The 21,876-nt window shown below is 34.2% G+C and overlaps 1 protein-coding gene across 1 annotated transcript in view; it reads right to left on the reverse strand.

The window, feature by feature from the left end:
* Window positions 1-5,771: 5,771 nt before the first annotated feature.
* LOC132498917 (microtubule-associated protein 9-like) overlaps window positions 5,772-21,876 on the reverse strand; it is a 34,700-nt gene continuing 18,595 nt past the window's right edge. Inside the window, 8 exon segments of the mRNA XM_060113166.1 lie at window positions 5,772-8,971; window positions 16,072-16,199; window positions 16,359-16,539; window positions 16,638-16,703; window positions 16,705-16,800; window positions 18,295-18,381; window positions 19,236-19,404; window positions 20,420-20,490. Coding sequence (XP_059969149.1) covers window positions 8,846-8,971; window positions 16,072-16,199; window positions 16,359-16,539; window positions 16,638-16,703; window positions 16,705-16,800; window positions 18,295-18,381; window positions 19,236-19,404; window positions 20,420-20,490 — 924 coding nt within the window. The 3' untranslated portion in view covers window positions 5,772-8,845.

Below are 21,876 nucleotides of genomic sequence, written 5' to 3' on the forward strand. Positions count from 1 at the left end.
ACTTTAACACCTCACTTACACCAATGGACAGATCATCAAATTAATAAGGAAACATAAACTTTAAATGACACAATAGAGCAGATAGATTTCATTGATATTTATATGACATTCCATCCAAAAACAGAAGATTACACTTCTCAAATGCACAAGAACATTATCCAGGATAGATCACATCTTGGGTCACAAATCAAGCCTCAGAAAATTTAAGAAAATTGAAATCATATCAAGCATCTTTTCTGACAGCAACGTTATGAGATTGGAAATCAATTACAGGAAAAAAACAGTTAAAAACACAAATACATGGAGACTAAACGCTGTACTACTAAATAACCAAGAGATCACTGAAGAAATCAAAGAAGAAATAAAAAATACCTAGAGACAAATAACAACGAAAATGGACAACCCAAAACCTATGGGATACAGCAAAAGCAGTTCCAAGAGGCAAGTTTATACCAATTCAATCACACCTGAAGAAACAAGAAAAATCTCAAATAAACAATCTAACCCTACACTTAAAACAGCTAGAGAAAGAAGAACAAAGAAAACCCAAAGTCATTAGAAGGAAAGAAAACATAAACATAAGAGCAGAAATAAATGAAAAAGAAATGAAGAAAACAATAGCAAAGATCAATAAAACTAAAAGCTGGTTCTTTGAGAAGATAAACAAAATTGATAAACCCTTAGCCAGACTTATAAAGAAAAAAAGTGAGAAGACGCAAATCAATAAAATTAGAAAAGAAAAAGTAGAAATTACAACTGACACTTCAGGAATTCAAAGGATTATAAGAGACTACTAAAAACAACTATATGCCAATAAAATAGACAACCACAAAGAAATGGACAAATTCTTGGAAAGGTACAATTTTCCAAGACTGAACCAGGAAGAATTAGAAAATCTAAACAAACCTATCACAAGTAATGTAATAGAAATGGTAATTAAAAATCTTCCAACAAAGAAAATTCAAGGACCAGATGGCTTCACAGGTGAATTCTATCAAACATTTAGAGAAGAGCTTACACTGATTCTTCTCAAACTCTTCCAAAAAATTGCAGAGAGAAACACTCCCAAATTCATTCTATGAAGCCACCATCACCCTGATACCAAAACCAGAAAAAGATATCACACACAAAAAAAGTTACAGGCTAATATCACTGATGAACATAGATACAAAAATCCTGAACAAAATACTAGCAAACAGAATCAAACAGCACATTAAAAGGATCACACACCAGGATCGAGTGGGATCTATCCCAGTGATGCAAGGATTCCTCAATATACACAAATCAATCAATGTGATACACCACATTAACAAATTAAGGAATAAAAACCATATGATCATCTCAATAGATGCAGAAATAGATTTTCACAAAATTCAACACCAAGTTATGATAAAAAGTCTCCAGAAAATAGGCATAGAGGGAACTTACCTCAACATAATAAAGGCCATATATGACAAACTGACAGCAAGCATCATACTCAATGGTGAAAAACTGAAAGCATTTCCAATAAGATCAGGAATAAGACAAGGATGTTGATTCTCACCACTCTTATTCAACATAGTTTTGGAAGTCCTAGCCACAGCAATCAGAGAAGAAAAAATAAATAAATAAAAGGAGTAGAAATTGGAAAATAAGAAGTAAAACTCTCACTGTTTGCTGACAACATGATGCTATACATAGAAAATCCTAAAGATGCCACCAAAAAACTACTAGAACTAATCAATGAATTTAGTAAGGTTCCAGGATACAAAATTATTGCACAGAAATCTCTGGCATTCCTATATACCAACAATGTAAAATCAGGAAGAGAAATTAAGGAAACACTCACATTTACCATTGCAACAAAAAGAATAAAATACCTAGGAATAAAGCTGCCTAAGGAGGTGAAAGACTTATACTCAGAAAACTATAAAACACTTTTGAAAGAAATCAAAGATGACATAAACAGATGGAGAAATGAACTGTGGTCTTGGATTGGAAGAATCAATATTGTGAAAATGACTATACTACCCAAAGCAATCTACACGTTCAATGCAATCCCTATCAAATTACCAATAGCATTCTTCACAGAATTAGAACAAAAAATCTTACAATTCGTATGGAAAAACAAAGGACCCTGAATAGCCAAAGCAATCTTGAGAAATAAAAACTGAGTTGGAGGAATCAGGCTCCCTGACTTCAAACAATAGCACAAAGCTAGAGTAATCAAGACAGTATGGTACTGGTACAAAAACAGAAATATAGATGAGTGGTACAGGGTAGAATGCCCCGAGATAACCTCATGCACATATAGGCATCTAATTTATGACAAAGGAGGCAAGAACATACAAGGGAGAAAAGAGCCTCTTCAATAAGTGGTGCTGAGAAAATTGGATAGCTACATGTAAAAGAATGAAATTAGAACACTGCCCAACAACATACACAAAAATAAACTCCAAATGGATTAAATATAAGACCAGACACTATAAAACTGTTAGAGTAAAACTTAGGAAAAACACTCTTTGACATAAACCACAGCAAGATCTTGTTTGACCCACCTCCTTGAGTAACAGAAATAAAAACATAAATAAACAAATGGGACTTAAGTAAACTTAAAGCTTTTGCACAACAAAGGAAACCATAAAGAAGACAAAGACAACCCTCCAGGGCTTCTGTGGTGGCGCAGTTGTTGAGAGTCCGCCTGCCAATGCAGGGGACGCAGGTTCGTGCCCCTGTCCGGGAAGATCCCACATGCCGCGTAGCGCCTGGGCCTGTGAGCCATGGCCACTGAGCCTGCACGTCTGGAGCCTGTGCTCCACAATGGGAGAGACCACAACAGTGAGAGGCCCACGTACCTAAAAAAAAGGTTGGGGACCACTGCTTTAGACTGAATGAGCCAGTGAGCTCTAGTCTGGCTCCCCTCTTTCCTTTTCTTTTTCTTTCTTTCTTCCTTTCTTTTCTTTCTCTCTCTCTCTCTTTCCTTTCTTTCTTTCTCTTTCTTTCTCTTTCCTTTCTTCCCCTTCCTTCCTTTCTTTCTTTCTTTTTTTCTTTTTCATTGTTTTTGCTTAAAAGAAGTACACCAAGGGCTTCCCTGGTGGCACAGTTGTTGAGAGTCTGCCTGCCAATGCAGGGGACACGGGTTCGTGCCCCGGTCTGGGAGGATCCCACGTGCCATGGAGTGGCTGGGCCCATGCGCCATGGCCGCTGGGCCTGTGCATCCGGAACCTGTGCTCCACAGTGGGAGGGGCCCCAGCGGTGAGAGGCCCACATATTGCAAAAAAAAAAAAAAAATACACCAAGGAAAATGAAAACAGTTTTCTTGGTAGGGCTCAATCTATTTAACTGTAAATATTATAATATACCTAAGCTTTCCCAACATAATGAAATCAGTTTTTAAGTGTACAGTTATGTAATTTTGAGGATATTCACATGGTTGTGCAAACAATCTCCAGAAATATTTGTATCTTGCAAAACTGAAATTCTGTACCCATTAAACTCCCATTCCATGTCTTATAGTCCTGACAGTATGAATCTGTTCCTAGCTTTACTTATGAAATTTATTTATCTGTAGCACTGATGTGATCTTACAAAGCGATCCATGACACTTTTCTCAATTTGTATATGCACTGCAGCAAGAAGGCTAATCCTCAGAGTGTGAAACCTCCTGAGTGACTGTCTCAAAAGCCTAAGTTACATAACCCACTGGATGTTTTGACATTTTAATACTAGATACAGGCATTTGACTAACTCCTTAAATATTCTGAATTATTTTTTCATTTCACAAATTTAATGAGGTTTACCATCACTAATAACAAGGCTATTGACTACAAGAATGTTGACTGTATTATTACTTATTATAGTCAACATTCTTAAGGAAACAAATTGTTCAAAAATAGGTTAAATAAATTGTAGTTGCATCAAAGATTATTTGAAAGGTGTAATAATGTGGAAATATGTTCATTATGTACTGTTGAGTGGAAAAAATCTGGTTACCAAATATGTAATTTGATCTCACTTTTAAAGAATAAAAATATGTATGTTTGAATATATGCATGTATGTGCATATGTTGTATTTTATATAATATACACACATACCTTTACACACATATGTATACAGACATACAGCAGCATGGTAGAGCAATAGAGAGACACAGAGAAAAATAGAGAGAGGGGAAAGGAGAGGCAACTGTATCTCTACATTATTGACTCTCAGCTTAATTTCATGTATGGAGGAAAATGAACTAAAAATAAAAAATGGAAGAAAACAAAATATTAACTATGATTGTCTTTGGGAAAAGACAATGTGGGTAATTTTTGCTATTTGCATTTTCTAGTTATTAATAATTAGATACTTACAGTACCTTTGTAATTTGTGTAGTGTTTTAAGTAAAAAAGTTTTATATCCAAATTTTCAGTGATTTTTAATAAAAGATATATCAACAAAATATGATTATTTCACCTTTAGCCCACAAATAAAACTCACACCATATCTTCTATCATTATGAAATACATTTGGGCACAGTCAATAAATAATATCACCCAATAAAATAAATCTTGTATGGTTCACTTTAATTAAACATTACATGAAAATATGCTACTAAAAAGCAGACATTAAACACATCTCCTAAAATAATTCTTAAAACATCCTAAATCCAATACCAAGAATTTATTTGACACAAGTTAACATTATACAACTATATGTAACACATGTTTCAAAATAACCAAATGACATGAAATTTTAAAGTAAAAAGAATTCAGAGAAGTCTTCAGTTAAATGTTACATAGTATTCATTATTTCTGTCAGCCAATGTACCTAGGAAGCAGGATAATTGATAGTATCTTTGCTTTGTGTAGAATGGAGGCATATGGGTTTAAATACTTTTTAATAGAGCACTATTGAAAACAGAGTCAAAATTAAATCAGGCAAATGTGTTTTCTGTATTAGTTTATTCTTGGGAGCTATTTTGACAAACATCAATTTCTCCTATTTTGTAAAATACTTTTTCTCTACTTAGTCCATGATTCAGGATTTTAAAAATGTCAGTATTTCCCCACATTTTCAGTGACAGTGTAGGTGCACAAACAGCTCTGATCTGGTGGATAGTTATGGAGAAGGCTGTGAAAGAGCAAGGGCACATCTGAGAGGATAAAAATCAATGACATTAATAACGACCACAGTTAAAAGAGTTAGAGCAAAAATTTTATCAGATTATCAAAATTGTGGAATGGTGGACAGTCTACAGCTGGGAAACCTGATACCTGAGTTGTCACTCTAGAATTCTTATGGTCATTTGTGTAATCTTGAGCAAGTCAGAGGCTTTGGAAATCAGTTTCTTCAATTTAGAAATAAGTCTGGACCAGGCTTGTTAAAATTCCTTTCAGATTCATAGTTATATCACACTAAGGTACATATACCTTTGGACAGCTAAATACTATCAGGTACTGTTTTGGCAACATCAAAAATATCAGTTTCAATACTATATAAAAAATAAATGAACTACTAACATTTTCAAAATGTGGTACAGTACAAACCACTGGAATATTGTTATGCCTGAACAGTTCTTATTTTCTTACATTAAGAAAAATTTAACCTCCTACAGATCTAAAATGCCATATTGTTTCTTTTTACTTATGTCACTGATTTTCTTGGTTATTATGAAACTTCATTTCTGAATAAAATTTTATTTTTTAGTATTATTATTTAAATTTCTAGGGGAATTGTTTTCAGTAATCTTTTAAAATATTCATTAAATTCCTATTTACTTTAAGTGTCAGCATTCTTCAAGTGCTCAATACAGTTTACACAACTAGAAGTTTAATCTGAAAATCTATAGGTTTTTAGTGTCTTTAATTTGAATTAACATTCCCTCATACTATAACAAAAACTTAATGGAAGTTAATGATATTGATATCTGATAATTTCTAAGGAAATATGGGGAAAGCATACAATTTAAGTAGACAAATATATTCAGGAGAATATTACCTGGCTTGATTCTCCCCTTTGGATCTCAGAAAGTAAATAGCACTGTATTTTCATCCAGCTCCGAGAACTCAACTTTATTTCTGCTATAAGCAAAGAGGTGATTTCACTCAACTAGACAATTCAATCAGCACAGCTTATTGTAAACAGGAAATAATATATTATTTAGCGTAGTAAGACGAAAATTCCATTTGAGGGAAATGACTTGTTGGGTCTTTGCAAACACCTCAATTTCCCTTTTCATTGACCTCACAAGCAATGCTAAGGAATTAGTATTTAGGTTTCTTTTTAGAAGGTCCCAAACACAGGTCACCTCTATATTTGAGTGCTACAACATAGACTGGCGAGGAAAGCAGAGATTTCTTCTTATATGCCAACCAAGTGAAATGTTAACTCATCATCATCAGCCTCATCCATGTTAACCTTCTCACAAACATGAGGTGGGGAAACAAACGGCTCAAGCTAGGAAGTAAGTGCAAACAATGAACATTTATTAAGCCTTTTCTTATGTGCCATATTCTTTATATTAATTAACTAACTTCAATTCTCACAACTCAGAGGTGATAATAGTTAATCCACTATGCATGATAAATTAGAAGAAATGTTCAGAATGCTTGTCAATATTTATTGTGAAATCTATGACAAACACTTAAGATCTCACATTCATAAAAGTAGCTGTACATTTTTCTATTTTTCCTTTTACTTCCCTGGAATTTGCAAATATCTTTTAAGCTACGAATAGAATTCAATACAATAAATACTTACTCTTTTCTGTTTGGTACTGTGGGGGACACACAAATGAAATAAGGGAGGCCCTAAATCCCATACTGATACTGCTGGTAATTAGTTCAATTTCATGACAGATTCTCCTAGTTCCAGTAGTATAAAAAGGCTTTCAGTTTTAGTTATGAAATTTTAAATTTATCTGTAGCACTGATGTGATCTTACAAAGTGATCCACGACACCTTTCTTACCTTGCACATCCACTGCAGCAAGAAGGCTAATCCTCAGAGTGTGAAACCTCCCAAGTAACTGTCTGAAAGCCTAAGTTCCATAACTCGCTGGGTGCTCTGACATTCTAATACTAGACACGGGCATTTGACTAACTCCTTAAATACTATGAATTATTTTTTTCATTTGAAGATCTAATGAGGTTAACTGTCTCTAATAACAAACAGCTATTTCTTAAAGGAAAGATAATCTATGGATAACAATATATGATTTTAGGATCTGAGAAGTAAAATGTGTTTTTAAGGTTGATATAATACAGAGGTCTTGACAGAATTTACAATTCTCTGAGGTCACATGAGAGCATGAACATGAGCATCTGAATTCTAGAGGTAGAGAGACTTCATTAGCTCTAATCCCAGCTCAGTCACATGCTAAATGTGTGGTAAGTTATTTGATTTCTCTGAGTCTCAGTATTTTTATCTGCAAAATGAAGCTAATAACATGTACTCTGAATAGTTGTTGTAAAGACAAAAACTAATACTTGTAAAGATCTAGTAGAGAGGATACAACAGGTGCTTCATAAATAGTAACTTTTTTCTCATCTATCATTGCATTGCATCATTGGCTGCAGTAGCATTTCAACTCTGAGGGCATATATTTGGTCTGTGATAAACTAGTTGACCAGTTCAAGTATGAGTCCGATTAATAAGGATATGCAGAGATCAAATTAAAAAATAGATTCTTTGGACATTTTCTACAAATTACCTTCCCATACAGCTGTCTTCTAAATATAAGGTAGATGACTCTGGATTAGCTAAGAGGACAAAAATTGCCATTATCATCTTTATGGCTTTAGTCTGGAAAATAAAAACAGCGATAATGACCTTGGACTCTTGTGGAATTTCCATAAGTAATGTATATAATTACCATGAAATGGACATCTTTTGATATCAATGAAATAGTAAAGTGAGATAGAATTTAGGAAGACACATTTCAGAGGTCTGCTCATTATAAAGTGCCTATGATTTTCACTTAAGCAGGAACGGATAAAGAATACTCATATTAAAACATATGGCAGGGCTTCCCTGGTGGTGCAGTGGTTGAGAGTCCGCCTGCCAATGCAAGGGACACGGGTTCGTGCCCCGGTCCGGGAAGATCCCACATGCTGTGGAGCGGCTAGGACCATGAGCCATGGCCACTGAGCCTGCACATCCGGAGCCTGTGCTCTGCAACGGAAGAGGCCACAACAGTGAGAGGCCTGCGTACCACAAATATATATATATATATATATATATATATATATACATATATATATATATATATATATATATATATATATATATATGGCAACATTCTTAAATGAAATGCCTCAGTGATTGGATGATTCTACTGAACTACTGCTTCAGTTGACCAAAATTCTAACTTGCACAGTGCAAATGCAACTACTTTGAACTAAAGATTTGTTTTAGAAGAAACAATATATGCATACTCCCCAGTGACCATTCATTTTAAAACCCGAATCCAGATGTGCAATCATTCGCAAAATCAATTATTTCTATGATTATGGTACCTAGATGGTTTTCTTTTTATATTGGAGAATAAACATACTAATAACATGAACAGGTTAGGGAAAGTGATCATGGATCATCAGACTATAAGAATTATCAGAACATGATAAAGGGTTATGTATTTCAATGGTAAAAGCAATCTGATTATTAGCTCTTCATTTGAAGCAGTTTATCTACAGTTCTAAAATGCTTTCAATGCTTTCACTGATTAAGCTCTAAAGCATCTTTTTCATTGTCAGCAGAAGTGACTGGCATTTAATTAAAATAGACTCTTCTAACTATAAATAATTGAATTAATAGTTTTAAATTTAGATTGGCTAAAATTGGTGAATTGATAAATAACTAAATAATGCAAGAGTAAGAATTATCAGGACACTTTTGAGAACACAGTTCTGCTTGGAGGGCTCCATGGAGGAAGTGCCTCATTTTCAAGAAAAGGATGATGATGTTTCTTTTGTTTTCGTTCAGTTCTTTCCTTCTTTTCTTTTTTTTCCTAAAGAGAAAATAGAAAACTATTTATATATAAATTTATATACAAATATGACCATTATTTTCATATCAAGTTGCTTGCTGAAGAACAAAATAATCATTATAAGGTATTTAAATGTCATTTGCTAGCTTAATTGGTTATAAAGTAATAGCAACTAGGGAATATTGTTAATGTATGAGTATACTATCAATAGGCATTAATGCACCACTTAATTTTTTAAATATTAAAAGTGATAATATTAAAAAGAATTATGTAAAATAGGAAAAAAAAGACCGGTAATCCCATAATTCAAAGAGAATAATTATTAGAAGTTAGTGATGACTTTCTGAGAACAGAGTCTCAGAAATAAATTTACTGGGTGCAGAGGTTGAGTACGTGATGGCAGCAGAGGATACTTCACATTGTTTAAAAATATTGGAATATTGAGGTTCATGTTTCTTTGCTTGTTATTGAGCTTGAGCACATTTTCATTTCTTTAGTGCTTTTGTGAAATTTTTGCTCTATTATTTGACTCTTCTAACTGTATGGGTATTGGTGCTTGTAATTTTTAGCAATTTACATATTTTCATATAATAAATATTATCCTTGCAGCATTTTATCTACATTATTTTTAGTCATTATTTTTTTACCAAAATATTAATATTTCAACCATAGACAACTAAACTGTTTAAAGAGTAATATAGTCAAAATTTGCGTACCCACTACCTGCCTTTTGAAATAAAACATGACCAATACTTGTGCAGCCCTTGTACCCACTCCCTCACCATACCTGTTTTTTCTCCACCATCCAGAGATAACCATTACTGAATTTAGTGCTTATAGTTGCAGTGCATCCCTTAATACCTGTATCACATACACGTATTCATCGCCAAACAACAAATAATTTTGTTTTGCAGGGTTTTTGAGTTTATGCTAAAAGGTACCATGCTATATAATCTTTTGCATCTGTCTTTTATTTATGACCATATTTCTAAGATCCATCTATATGGAGCTGTAGCTCTAGTTCATTGATGCACAGAATTCCAGTATATCAACATATCACAGTTTACTAATCTATTTTTGTGTTGAAGACATGAAGTTCTAATGTTTTTTCCACACAAAGACGATGCGGTTGTAAATATCCCTGTTTGATTCCTTGTGCTTATAAGCCAAGATTTCCTCTCCAAGTATATGCCTAGGAGTGAAATTGCCAGTTTGTAGGGTATGAATATGTTCAACTTTGCTGGACAATAATGATTTATTCTCCAAAGTTGTAGAAAATTACCCTCCAGCCAGCAAATATACTGGTTTCTAATTTTGTATTATTAATATGCTGTATTCTATTGTTTGGCATTTTATATTTAATGTTTAAATCTTTTGAAGTTTGTATTGCAGTAAAGTAATTGTTTGAAGTGATTTTATGTCCAAATGTCACAAATAATCCCAACTGTTATTACCTTGCATCCATTAATTTGTGTTCCTTTATTATATAATACATCCTTACAGGTAACAGGTTTTGAGGCTATTATTCTACTTGTACTATACTACAATTTGTGTTCATTCATTCAATGTTAAGCACTGAGATATTACTCTGGGTCAAGCAGTATACAGGGAGCCATGCATGAAGTGATTATAAAATACAAACACACAGGTTACTGTTCCTGTCCCTTAGGGAACTTTCAAAATAGATGGTTAATAAATAAGTACATAAACAACAGATAATTCCAAATTGTGTGAAATTCTGTGAAACATATAAACAAGCTGTTGTGATTGACAAAAAATGAAAGGAAGTACTTTCAAAGAAAAGTGGATTCAGGGAAAGTCACTTTGAGACGTGATGGGTAAGAGGAGTCACTGGTGAAGGGCACTGAGGGGAGGGCACCCCATGCAGACAGAAGTGTGTGTGTGAGGACTCTGACAAGTGAGGCAAACTTGAGATGGGAGAGGAAGCCAGAGAGCTAGTGTGAATAAAGCCTGGTGGGAGATGGGAGCGGGGTCCCAGATGAGAATGACAAGGTATATGTGTAAGATCAGATGGGGCCTGGCAGGCCATGGTAACATTTAGAACACAGGTTTGGGAAAAAAAAGAGTTGTCAACAGGTGATTTGGAGAAGAAAGGCAGAATGCTGAGAGGTAAACCGGGGGGGAACATGGCAGCAGAGGAGGAGGCAGCTCAAGTGGAAGGGGAAATCGACTGTGCAGAATGCCCAGAGGTCTAGGAAACAGGGCAGAAAAGAATACATATCATAGGCTAGATGCTCTGGCAAAATCGTAACTCTCAAAGTTTAGTTTCAGAAAAGGGATAAGATGGGGGTTTCCTGAGGAAGAAAAGGATATGAAGAACTAAGGAAGTGTAAACAAACTTTCCAGAAGTTCAGCTATTAAAAAAGATGAGGGGCTTCCCTGGTGGGAAGAGAGTTGAGAGTCTGCCTGCCAATGCAGGGGACACGGGTTTGTGCCCCGGTCCGGGAAGATCCCACATGCCGCAGAGCAGCTGGGCCCGTGAGCCATGGCCATTGAGCCTGTGCGTCCGTAGCCCGTGCTCCACAATGGGAGAGGCCACAACAGTGAGAGGCCCGTGTACCGCAAAAAAAAAAAAAAAAAAAAAAAAAAAAAAGAAAGAAAAAAGAAAAAAAAAAGATGAGGATCATAGCTGCAGGGAAATGAAGAATTAAGAGAGTTTATTTTTATTAAGATTACTTATCCTGAGACTTGATGGGAATAATCCAGGAGGGTAGAAGAATGCAGATTCACAGGAGAGTGAAATGGTAAGTTCATATTTCATTGCTTGATTGGTACAGTCCTGCTTCATATTATTTTGAAAATATTATCTTCCATCGTCTCACATTTTTATTTTACCAGGTGAATTTTAGAACCATTTCATTTCCCTGCTATACTCCCTTCCAAGAAATGACTGAGTATCTGAGGATTAATATGAAATCTAAAAAATGATCTAGGGGGGCCTCCCTGGTGGCGCAAGTGGTTGAGAGTCCGCCTGCCGATGCAGGGGATACGGGTTCGTGCCCCGGTGTGGGAGGATCCCATATGCCGCGGAGCGGCTGGGCCCGTGAGCCATGGCCGCTGAGCCTGCGCGTCCGGAGCCTGCGCGTCCGGAGCCTGTGCTCCACAACGGGGGAGGCCACAACAGTGAGAGGCCCGCATACCGCAAAAAAAAAAAAAAAAAATGATCTAGGAATACTTGAAATGTTAATAGCATTTGGTCTTTCATCCTGCAGTTTGGACTGTCTCTCTGTTTCTTCAAGTTTCTGCTAAAACTATAAAGTTTAGTGGTTTCCTTGTATTCCAAAGAGCAGTGGTGTCATGGAACACTTGGACAACCCTGCCTCTGCAGGCTGAATGGCACGGGAGGAGTGGTATTTTGGTAAATTATTAGGTGTCTATGCTTCTTTCATCAGTACATAAATGGAATTGATAATGTCACAAGAAGAATATGGTAATGTAAGTTTCCATTAACATACAATTATTCACATATAACAAAAGGATTGAAGAGAGGTGTGAAATTTTCTTTTTGTCTTAACATTTTGCTCTTCATCATGAGAATGTTTTCATCCTTGCTATTTCTAATAAACAGAGAACCTCATTTCAGAATCCTAACTGAGAAAATAAAATCTGTAATTGGACCATGGTCAATCATCTTATTACTTTAGAGAGAGGCAGGCCCTCTAGCTAGATGAGAGAAAAGCAAAGACCATACAGTGTCCTCAGAAACTGACTGAAAAAACCTCATTGCCTATTCCATTTAACATAGGGAGAAAGAGGAACTGGACGCAACCTTGAGTTTGCCGGTAGGTGCTAAAAAGTCAGGGCAGGAAATAGGCAAATAATTATCAACCTTAATATCAATTTACATAAATCAATGTTATCTTGAGTAATAATTAAAAGAGGTTTCTTAAAAAGTCCTTCTGTCTACTGTTTGTTGGGGGCTGAATCTTTTGCTTATTTTCTTATTAAATGTAACTATGAATTAATCTGGGAACCAGCTTGAAGAAGCATCTTACCTGATCTTTGGCTACAATTTTCACCTAAAGTGACCCATCAATTGCTCACTCCCAAAACTAGGTTTTACATCAAAATTTTGAGATGTTACTTTACATGAAAATTGAAGTAATTAGCTCTTCTTTATAGGGGTATTTTTCCATTCTCCCTGCAAACAAATTTCAATAAGAAATTGGTAAGATGGGGAATAGAGCTGTAACATGTTGTACATGGATATTTTTTTAGGTAGCACTGTATTGTAGGGATATATTGTATACCAAAGCAAGTTATTTTGTCTTAGGTCTTTGGTGAGTTTTTGTCTTCCAGAGGATTGATTAGAATGAGAAAGTGACTAACCACTGTAATAAAACATTGTGTACCTAACTATGACTTAGTCACTAAGGAAATTCTATCTAATTTTCAAGACAATGTGAAAATAAAACTGAAAACTGAAACATTTACATTCAGTTACTACTCTAAAAGATACTAGCAGAATTAACATACATCCCCTTAATATAAGAAGATTTTTAATTTTTCTTAGAACAAAGCATTATTTAAGAGTTTAATCTAAGGAAATCATCATAGAACACTACTATCCTCATTCAAACGACTGAACCAATTTTGATCGCCTTATTACTGTTTCTCTGCATGGATTTAGCATTATAGCAGTACTAAACTCAACACATAAACAACAATAAATTCTGTTTGTATTTTTATTAGGATTGCATTAAATTTGTAAATTACTTCAGGGAAAACTGACATCTTTATAGCATCATTATAAGATTGTTTCTATACAAGGACAGGTTTGTTCTAATTTCTCAGGTATTCATTTGTGTCCTTCAGAAGTTTTCTTTATATTGGTATTGCACATTTCCTAAGTTTATTCCTAAGTGTTACATCTTTTTATCCTATCTTTAAATAGCCTGATTTGGGTCCTGTGTGTGTCTCTAGCTACTACTGATTCTAAAATTTATGTGGAAAAAAAAAACCCCAAGAATATTCAGAAATACTTTGAATGAAGAGTTATGAAGGGAGATTAACCCAAACATATATGAAAATATATAAAGTTCTGATGATGAAACAGTGTCGTACTAGAATATGTACAGTGATAATGACCAATGGAACAGAAAGTTAAGAAACAAACAGACCTGAAAATATGGGAATGATCTAATGTATCATATAATAAAGACAGTACCTCAAATCAGTGGGTAAAAGATGTGCTGTTTTATGAAAGATGTATGTGGAAAAAATAAAGATGGAATCATATTTCCCATCATACACTAGGATAAATTCTAAGTAGAGCAAATGTTAAAATGTTAAATATTAAAATCATAAAGTTATTAGAAGAAAAATGGCAGCTTTGACCCTAAATTTTGGAGAAAGTCCTTTCATCTACACCTGAAAATCAGAAGCCATAAAAAAAGACTGATAGATTTGAAACCTGAAAATAAAATTAAATTCTTCATGGAATAAAATGATATAAGACTTCCCTGGTGGCACAGTGGTTAAGAATCCACCTGCCAATGCAGAGGACACGGGTTTGAGCCCTGGTCCAGAAAGATCCCACATGCTGTGGAGCAACTAAACCCATGTGCCACAACTATTGAACCTGTTCTCTAGAACCCGTGAGCCAGAGCTACTTAGTCCATGTGCCACAACTACTAAAGCCCATGCACCCTAGAGCCCATGCTTCACAACAAGAGAAGCCACTGCTATGAGAAGCCCACACATCACAATGAAGAGTAGCCACTGCTTGCCACAACTAGAGAAAGCCTGTGCGCAGTGAAGACCCAATACAGCGAAAAATAAATAATAAATAAATAAATTTCCTATAATAATGATATAAGCAAAGTTGAGAGACCAACAATACAATGGGAAAAAATTTGTAACTCATATCAGAAATGGTAGGCTAATTTCCCTAGTACCTAAAAAAGCTTCTAGAAATCAGTAAGAAAAAGACCAATGAAAAAATGTTCAGTTTATGAATTGACACTTTACAGGAAAAAAAATACAAATTATCTTCACACAAATGAAAGGATACTCAAGCTCAATCCTAACCAGAGAAATGCAAATAAAAAAATACTCTGGATGACATTTTTTTAACTTGCTGATAGACATGAATTCAAAAAATTTGATAGGGCTTCCCTGGTGGCGCAGTGGTTGAGAGTCCGCCTGCCGATGCAGGGGACACGGGTTCATGCCCCGGTCTGGGAAGATCCCACATGCCACGGAGAGGCTGGGCCCGTGAGCCATGGCCACTGAGCCTGCGCGTCCGGAGCCTATGCTTCGCAATGGGAGAGGCCAAAACAGTGAGAGGCCCACGTACAGCACACACACAAAAAAATTTGATAAGAAACCCAACTGGACCCTAAGCCCTGTGGAGAAATTTTGCACTTTTTGATTGCTGAACATGTGAATGTGTTAACTATTCACATAAAGTACTTATGCATCTGAAATGCATTACTTATTTACTTATTCAAAAATAAATGAATAAAATACATATTTATATTGATATTTTAAAACAGGAAACAGTATTTTGCTTGCCGTCACTGAAAAGTAACTATAAACATAAGTACATTGAAACAAAGAATATAAAGTCCTGTTAGATATCATTTCTCCCAACGTTCATACTTGATTGCTTTCATTAAAAAACACTTAAATAAGACCTTCTCCTTGAGGTCATCAGAAAGGTCAAAAGAAAATAAAAAATAGAATAACTTTCTCATTAAATACAATTTTACTGTGTGTCAGGACCAAGTTCCACCTAAATTAACCTGGTATACCTTCAGTAATACACTTGTCAGTACACTTTTTTATAATTTTAGGTAGAAGAATCATTGCAAAGGACGAATGGGCATGACTGGTAAGTGACTAAATGTCGGGATGTAGGTAAGAAACATTATTATAACTAAAGTTTTAAGCCTGAGTGTTTTAAGGAATAGTAGAATCATTAATAGAAATGAGTAGATCAAATAAATTATGATATATGTAGGAGAGAATGAATTCAACAAGGTAGCTTCCAGGTAGAAATGGTCAGTAGTCATAGGACAAATAGAACTGGAATTAGGGACAGAAAAGTCAGAACAAGTACATTTAAAAGACACAGTGCATTAACAAATAACACCTACCAACCATTTTTCATATTCATCAAGAGATTGTTTATCTTTTTTCTCAGCTCTTTTCAGTTCTTCTTTTCTTTTCTCATTTATTTTCTCTTTTTCCTTTTCCTTGAAAAAAGCGTCCTTTTTTTTCATCCCTATGTATGATAGTCAAAACACTGGCAAGTTAAAGGAGAATATATAATAAAGATTCCCTAATGTGTCTTTGCAATAATGAGACTGAGTGCATTAGTAACATTCAAGTAAATGAATTTTAGAAAAGCCTAAAGTGTTACTAATTTAAGATCTATCAAAACATTTATTATTTTGGATTACCATTTTTCAACAGCAGTTATCTTTCCTTTTCTCAGCAACAGTTTCCTCCTCTTTCTGTTTCTTAGCTCTTTCATATTCTTTCTCTTTTTTACTTTTCTCTTTAAGATATTCCATCTTTTTCTCTTTCCATTTTTCAAAAGACTGAAAAAGTTCAGTTACTTTCTTATTTAATGTGAATATAATAAAATAGTAAAAACACAGTTAATCATTAACTTTCAAATATTTTAAAAATAATTTAGATAATCAAAACCACTGCATACTTGCAGTGCTCCTCTTTTTCTCACAGCACTTTCTTCTTCAGTTTTCTTCTTGTTTTTTTCCTCAAGCCATTTTTTTTGCAGCTACCTTCTTTGCTTCCTTTTCTTTCATGGCTTTCCAGGCCTCAAATGATGCTAAGGCTTCTTCTCTCTTAGAAGCTCTTTTCTATTTTGGAAAATAATAGACAGTAATATGTATATGTATAAATAGACAAATATATATAGATATAGATATACATACATTCATTTTTTTAAAATTCCCTTCATATTCATCAATTTAGGTTTCAAAGCAATCTATTTAAAATAGATTTAGAGAAGTTAATTGATAAAAATGTTATCTGAATTATTCACTGCATTTTAAAATGTCCTTTCTTAAACATTTATCAGATATTGATCTACTACCATGCATGGGAAGGAATTTTTTTGGAAGTATACTGAACAAATGCTATGAAAATAAACTGTAAAATGCTAATTGGTACTGCAAAGTGCTCATAATGCAATATCGCACTAAAAGAAAAATATCAGGAAAGTTACAGGCCAGAAAGGTAAAGTTATATACTTTACCTTTCTGGCCTGTAACTTTCCTGATATTTTAACTTTAACTTGATCTTTCTGGCCTGTCAGAGTGAGGTAAATTGACCAAGTCACACAGTAAACTACAGATCTGTGCTTTAATCCTGAGTTTTGACTGACTTCAGAGCGTAAAATTCTTACTGCATAAACATATCCCAAGTGTTGAAAACATATGCCAGATTAGAAAACATGTAGGTGAACATATAGCAAGTATGTTATTACTTTACTTACTTCAATCTAATCCCATAATATTCTGTTTGCCTTATAATATTGCATAGCATTAAAGTATATAAAGATTTATTACAGAGATAACATAATTTAGAAGTAAAAGTATGAGCTCCCTCACTGATTTATGAAGAGCAAATGAGGTATCTGGCACTGACTGTGGCAGATAATGCTACAAAGGCAGTGCCAGTGTCCAGGCACGTCCTCTGCAGGGCTGCTCCACACAGTGCTGTACGCTGGAGAAATATGTTTCTGTCCATGGTAGTATTAAAAACACAATGAAGGGTTGTTTTTTTTTTCTTTTGTTTTTTTCAGGGATTTTACTTTAGAAGATGGGAAAGAACTGGAGCATGTTGTAGGCAGGAGTTAGAGGCTGAGGGTGAAGTACAGGAGAGAATGAAATGAGAGCCCAGCTCCAGTCAGTGGGAAGGATAGGGGCAAATACTCAGGTAGAGGTTGCTCTTGAAGATACATACAAAACTCAAGATAGAAAAGGGGAAAACTGAAGGTTAATGTCTGATGACCTGATATTCCTGGCTAAGTTGCAATATCAAAGTCAATTTTTAATAATGAAATAGGTACGTGGTCACAGAAAAAACAAGTTCATAATCAGTAGTGCCAAAGCTATTGCTCACATATAAATAATAAAAATCTCTGTGTATCCATGTTTTCATGTAAAACAGTTATATTTATATCAAACTAAAAGTGTATAAAGTACCAGAGAAATAAAATCAGAAATCAATTATTTTATATACAATTTATTTCACCATTTGAAAAACAGTTGATTTAGAAATATTAAACATTCAGACTATTTTACTGACTTAAAAATCCAGAGTATTTTTCACATCTATATTCAGAATACCTGTTCATTTTGAATCCTTAAGTTTTCACTTTCGATTCTTTTAATTCTGTGCATTTCATGTAAATAAACATTTTTCTTTTCTAACCACTCTTGTGGGAAAAAAAAGGCAATATGATATTCAAAGTTTTGCAAATGAATTAGAATTCTTATTTATTTCTGAAATATATGATTAAAACCTTAAAAAAGCAAAACATAAAACTTATAGATTTTATATGTACTAGTATCATTATTTTTCTGATAATATTCTAATATGTAAAGATGAGCAAGAATTAAGAAAATCATGTGTTTATATGATTTATATATGTGTAATATAATGTGTAATATAATGACTACATATATTAACATTTTTCTCTGAAATTCACATGGACAATTTTCCAAAGTGTATGATATTCTGTACAACAATTTTCCAAAGTGTACTATATTCTGTACAACTATATACATTAACATTTTTCTCTGAAATTCACATGGACAATTTTCCAAATTGTACGATATTCTGTACAACAAATAAGACAAAAAAAAGACTTCTTTTTGGAATTGTAAAAAAATTAGGACAGCTTTCTTCTATGTAAGTTTAACTCAAATACAGAAAGTCTCAGGAAAGAAAAAAAAATTAAAACGCTTTTTGTTCATAACTATGTAAACTTTAAGGAGAAAAGGTATAGAACATAGGTGTACCTCAACTATATTCTGCTTTTGCTGTATTTTTATCAATTGCCATGGCATATTCTCTTTCTTTAAAAACAACTATGATCAGTTAAACAAAGCCTGGAGGAGATAATTTAGTATAAAAGAAAAAAAAAGCTTTGGATTGCTCAGGTATTATAAAGGAAATAAATTAAACATTAAATCATCATCTCTGACAGGGTCATTTTATTTCCTGATAAATCTTATGTGAGTGATTAATTCTTCTAACTTTAAAAAAAATATATTTTCCTTTTTACCTGATAAACAGCTGCCCTTATGTTATCTGCTCCGTCAGGTTCTGTGTTCTGTTTCTGTGAAGGCTTTTGGTGCAAGACTCTCAAAGTCCCTAAATAGTGAGACGTGGGAACTGTCAACGGAGTTCTCCTTAGAGAACCAGGTTTCTTTAAGAACTCAGGGGTCACTAATCTGAAAAGATCCAAATGAATCAAGATAAACTATTACAATTGCACTTGGTAGAAGAGAGATTCATTAGATTTTGCAAATACTATATTTGAAAATTACATTATAATTTAATAAATTATAATTACTTTGAAAATGATGTGTCCTTAGTACACAAAGACCCTTATTCAACATAATTTAAATTTTATTACTTTAAGTTATATAGCTTCAATGCAATTTTTCTTTTTAGGTTTTGTAATTAAAACATTTTTAACAAACATGGACTCAAGTTACATGGGAAAAGACAATATTAATAAGTAGATTTTAATAGTTTCTTATGTTATTTTGCTACATAAACCATCTTAAATATAAAGTTAGACTAGTAACCTCTATTTCAGTGTTGTGGGGAAATCTGGCCCCCATCTATTCTGGTATATAAAGTTTATTGAACCCTGGCTTTTTCATTTATTTTCATAATACCAACAGTGTCTTCCCTGCTACAATAGCAGAACTGAGTAGTTACAAGAGAGACAATATAGCCTACAAGACCTGACATATGTACTAACTGGCAAATTTACAGAAAACGTTTGCTGACCCCTGTTCTATTTGACTAATGATAATTTAAAAGATTCAGAAGGTTTTGAATAGCATTTATGAGTTCCTATCATTTTAATAAACCAACTTAGTCCATAGAACCTCTAAGTTAAAAGTACAATTTTTCATGTGTTGGACAAAGACATTTAATATAGAAGGTGAATGCTGGACTTTAGCTTTATTACCACTGTATATCTACTGTCTCAGGAAAAATAAAAGAAAGAAACTTATCCCAGGAGCAATGTAGAACATAGAGGATCATTGATCAATTCCTTTTTATAAATGAATATATTCAACTAGGGGGATTTACTATGAAGTAACTACTTCATTGTTCTCATAAGAAGAAAATTAAGTGACACCAAATGAAATTTACTGTACAGAAGTTAAACTAAAACTAGTTTTCTTGGAATGTAAACCCATAACTGAAGGAAAATGATAATTTTATTACCTGCTAGATGCATTGGATGCTCTATTATTTGTTGACTTTTTATTCTTCATATTTCTATCTTGAATTATTTTCTATTAAATAGAAAAGGCCAAAGATGGATTACTCACTGTATCTATCACAGTTAGACTTAGAGGCCAATCTTCCAGTAAATCTATGTTTTTAAAGCATCTACTATGTATCAAGTATTTCTGTCACCAGGTACAAATAAGGATATTACATTTTAGGGAGGTTGACTGGCAATAAACACGTAAACTAATGTCACTCATGAAGGAGATAAACTAGGGTCCAGTGACAGGGACAGAGTGGAGTTGATGAGCCACAATAATGAATGTGATCAGGGAAGGCCTACCTGAAGGCTCGACATCGGAGCTCAGACAAATAATGAATAACAAAGGGCCACATGATGTTCTATGGAGAGCATGATAATTTTGAGAAACCAAAAAAGGTGAAAGATGCTGAGGCACAGTGAATGGCAGGGAGAGCTGAGAAGTATAAGGTCCGGGAAGAATCGTATGAGGTCTCCAGTGGTGAGGAGTCTGCATTTTATTCCATGGGGAGAATCCAACAAAGAAACCTTAGAGGTGAATGATTAATCAGACTTCAGATCACTCAGTAGAGAGTAAGAATAAAGCTAAGGATTCATTCAAAAGAAATATGTTATAATCTTACTTGTTATATATAAATCACCTGTTCTAATTTAGAATTACCTCTGTTAAACATTTCTAAGAGCTGTCTATGAATTCCAGAGTACCCTTCTTCCTTTTAAGGAATAACTTTTCTACTTTACACGGACAGATGGGTGCTAACACTAAAGTGAGAGCAGGTGTAAACACATCCCTAGCTTGGCATTAGCACTTTTTCCTAAGGAAACTGGTTAATGACAATATACCTGGAATGTGGCTTAATTCGCCATAAAATTTAATAAAAACTTAATACTCTGTATTATAAAAGTCTTGTTCAACCACAAGTTCTCAGCTAACTGTTATCTCCCCTAGTAATAAGTATACATAGTCACCAATTAACTGCAGGAGAAACTGCATAAAGAAAATTTAGGAGAAATAGGGCTTCCCTGGTGGCGCAGTGGTTGAGAATATGCCTGCCGATGCAGGAGACACAGGTTCGTGCCCTGGTCTGGGAATATTCCACATGCCATGAAGCAACTAGGCCTGTGAGCCATGGCCACTGAGCCTGCACGTCCGGAGCCTGTGCTCTGCAACAGGAGAGGCCACAACTGTGAGAGGCCTGTGTACCACACACACACAAAAAGAAAATTTAGGAGAAATAAAGACTAAAGTGCTCCCCATAAATTTTAACAGTATAGTACTCTGGTGCAATGTAGTGTAGGGATAAGTAATCCTACATATCACAAATCTTCTCAAGGTAATAATAATAATATTCCTGATAATGATCCTGTCCATCCATTTAAATAGGTATGGATGTTGATAAACTTTTCTTAA

The sequence above is a fragment of the Mesoplodon densirostris genome, chromosome 1 (assembly GCF_025265405.1).
Source record: "Mesoplodon densirostris isolate mMesDen1 chromosome 1, mMesDen1 primary haplotype, whole genome shotgun sequence".
Taxonomy (NCBI): Eukaryota; Metazoa; Chordata; class Mammalia; order Artiodactyla; family Ziphiidae; genus Mesoplodon; species Mesoplodon densirostris.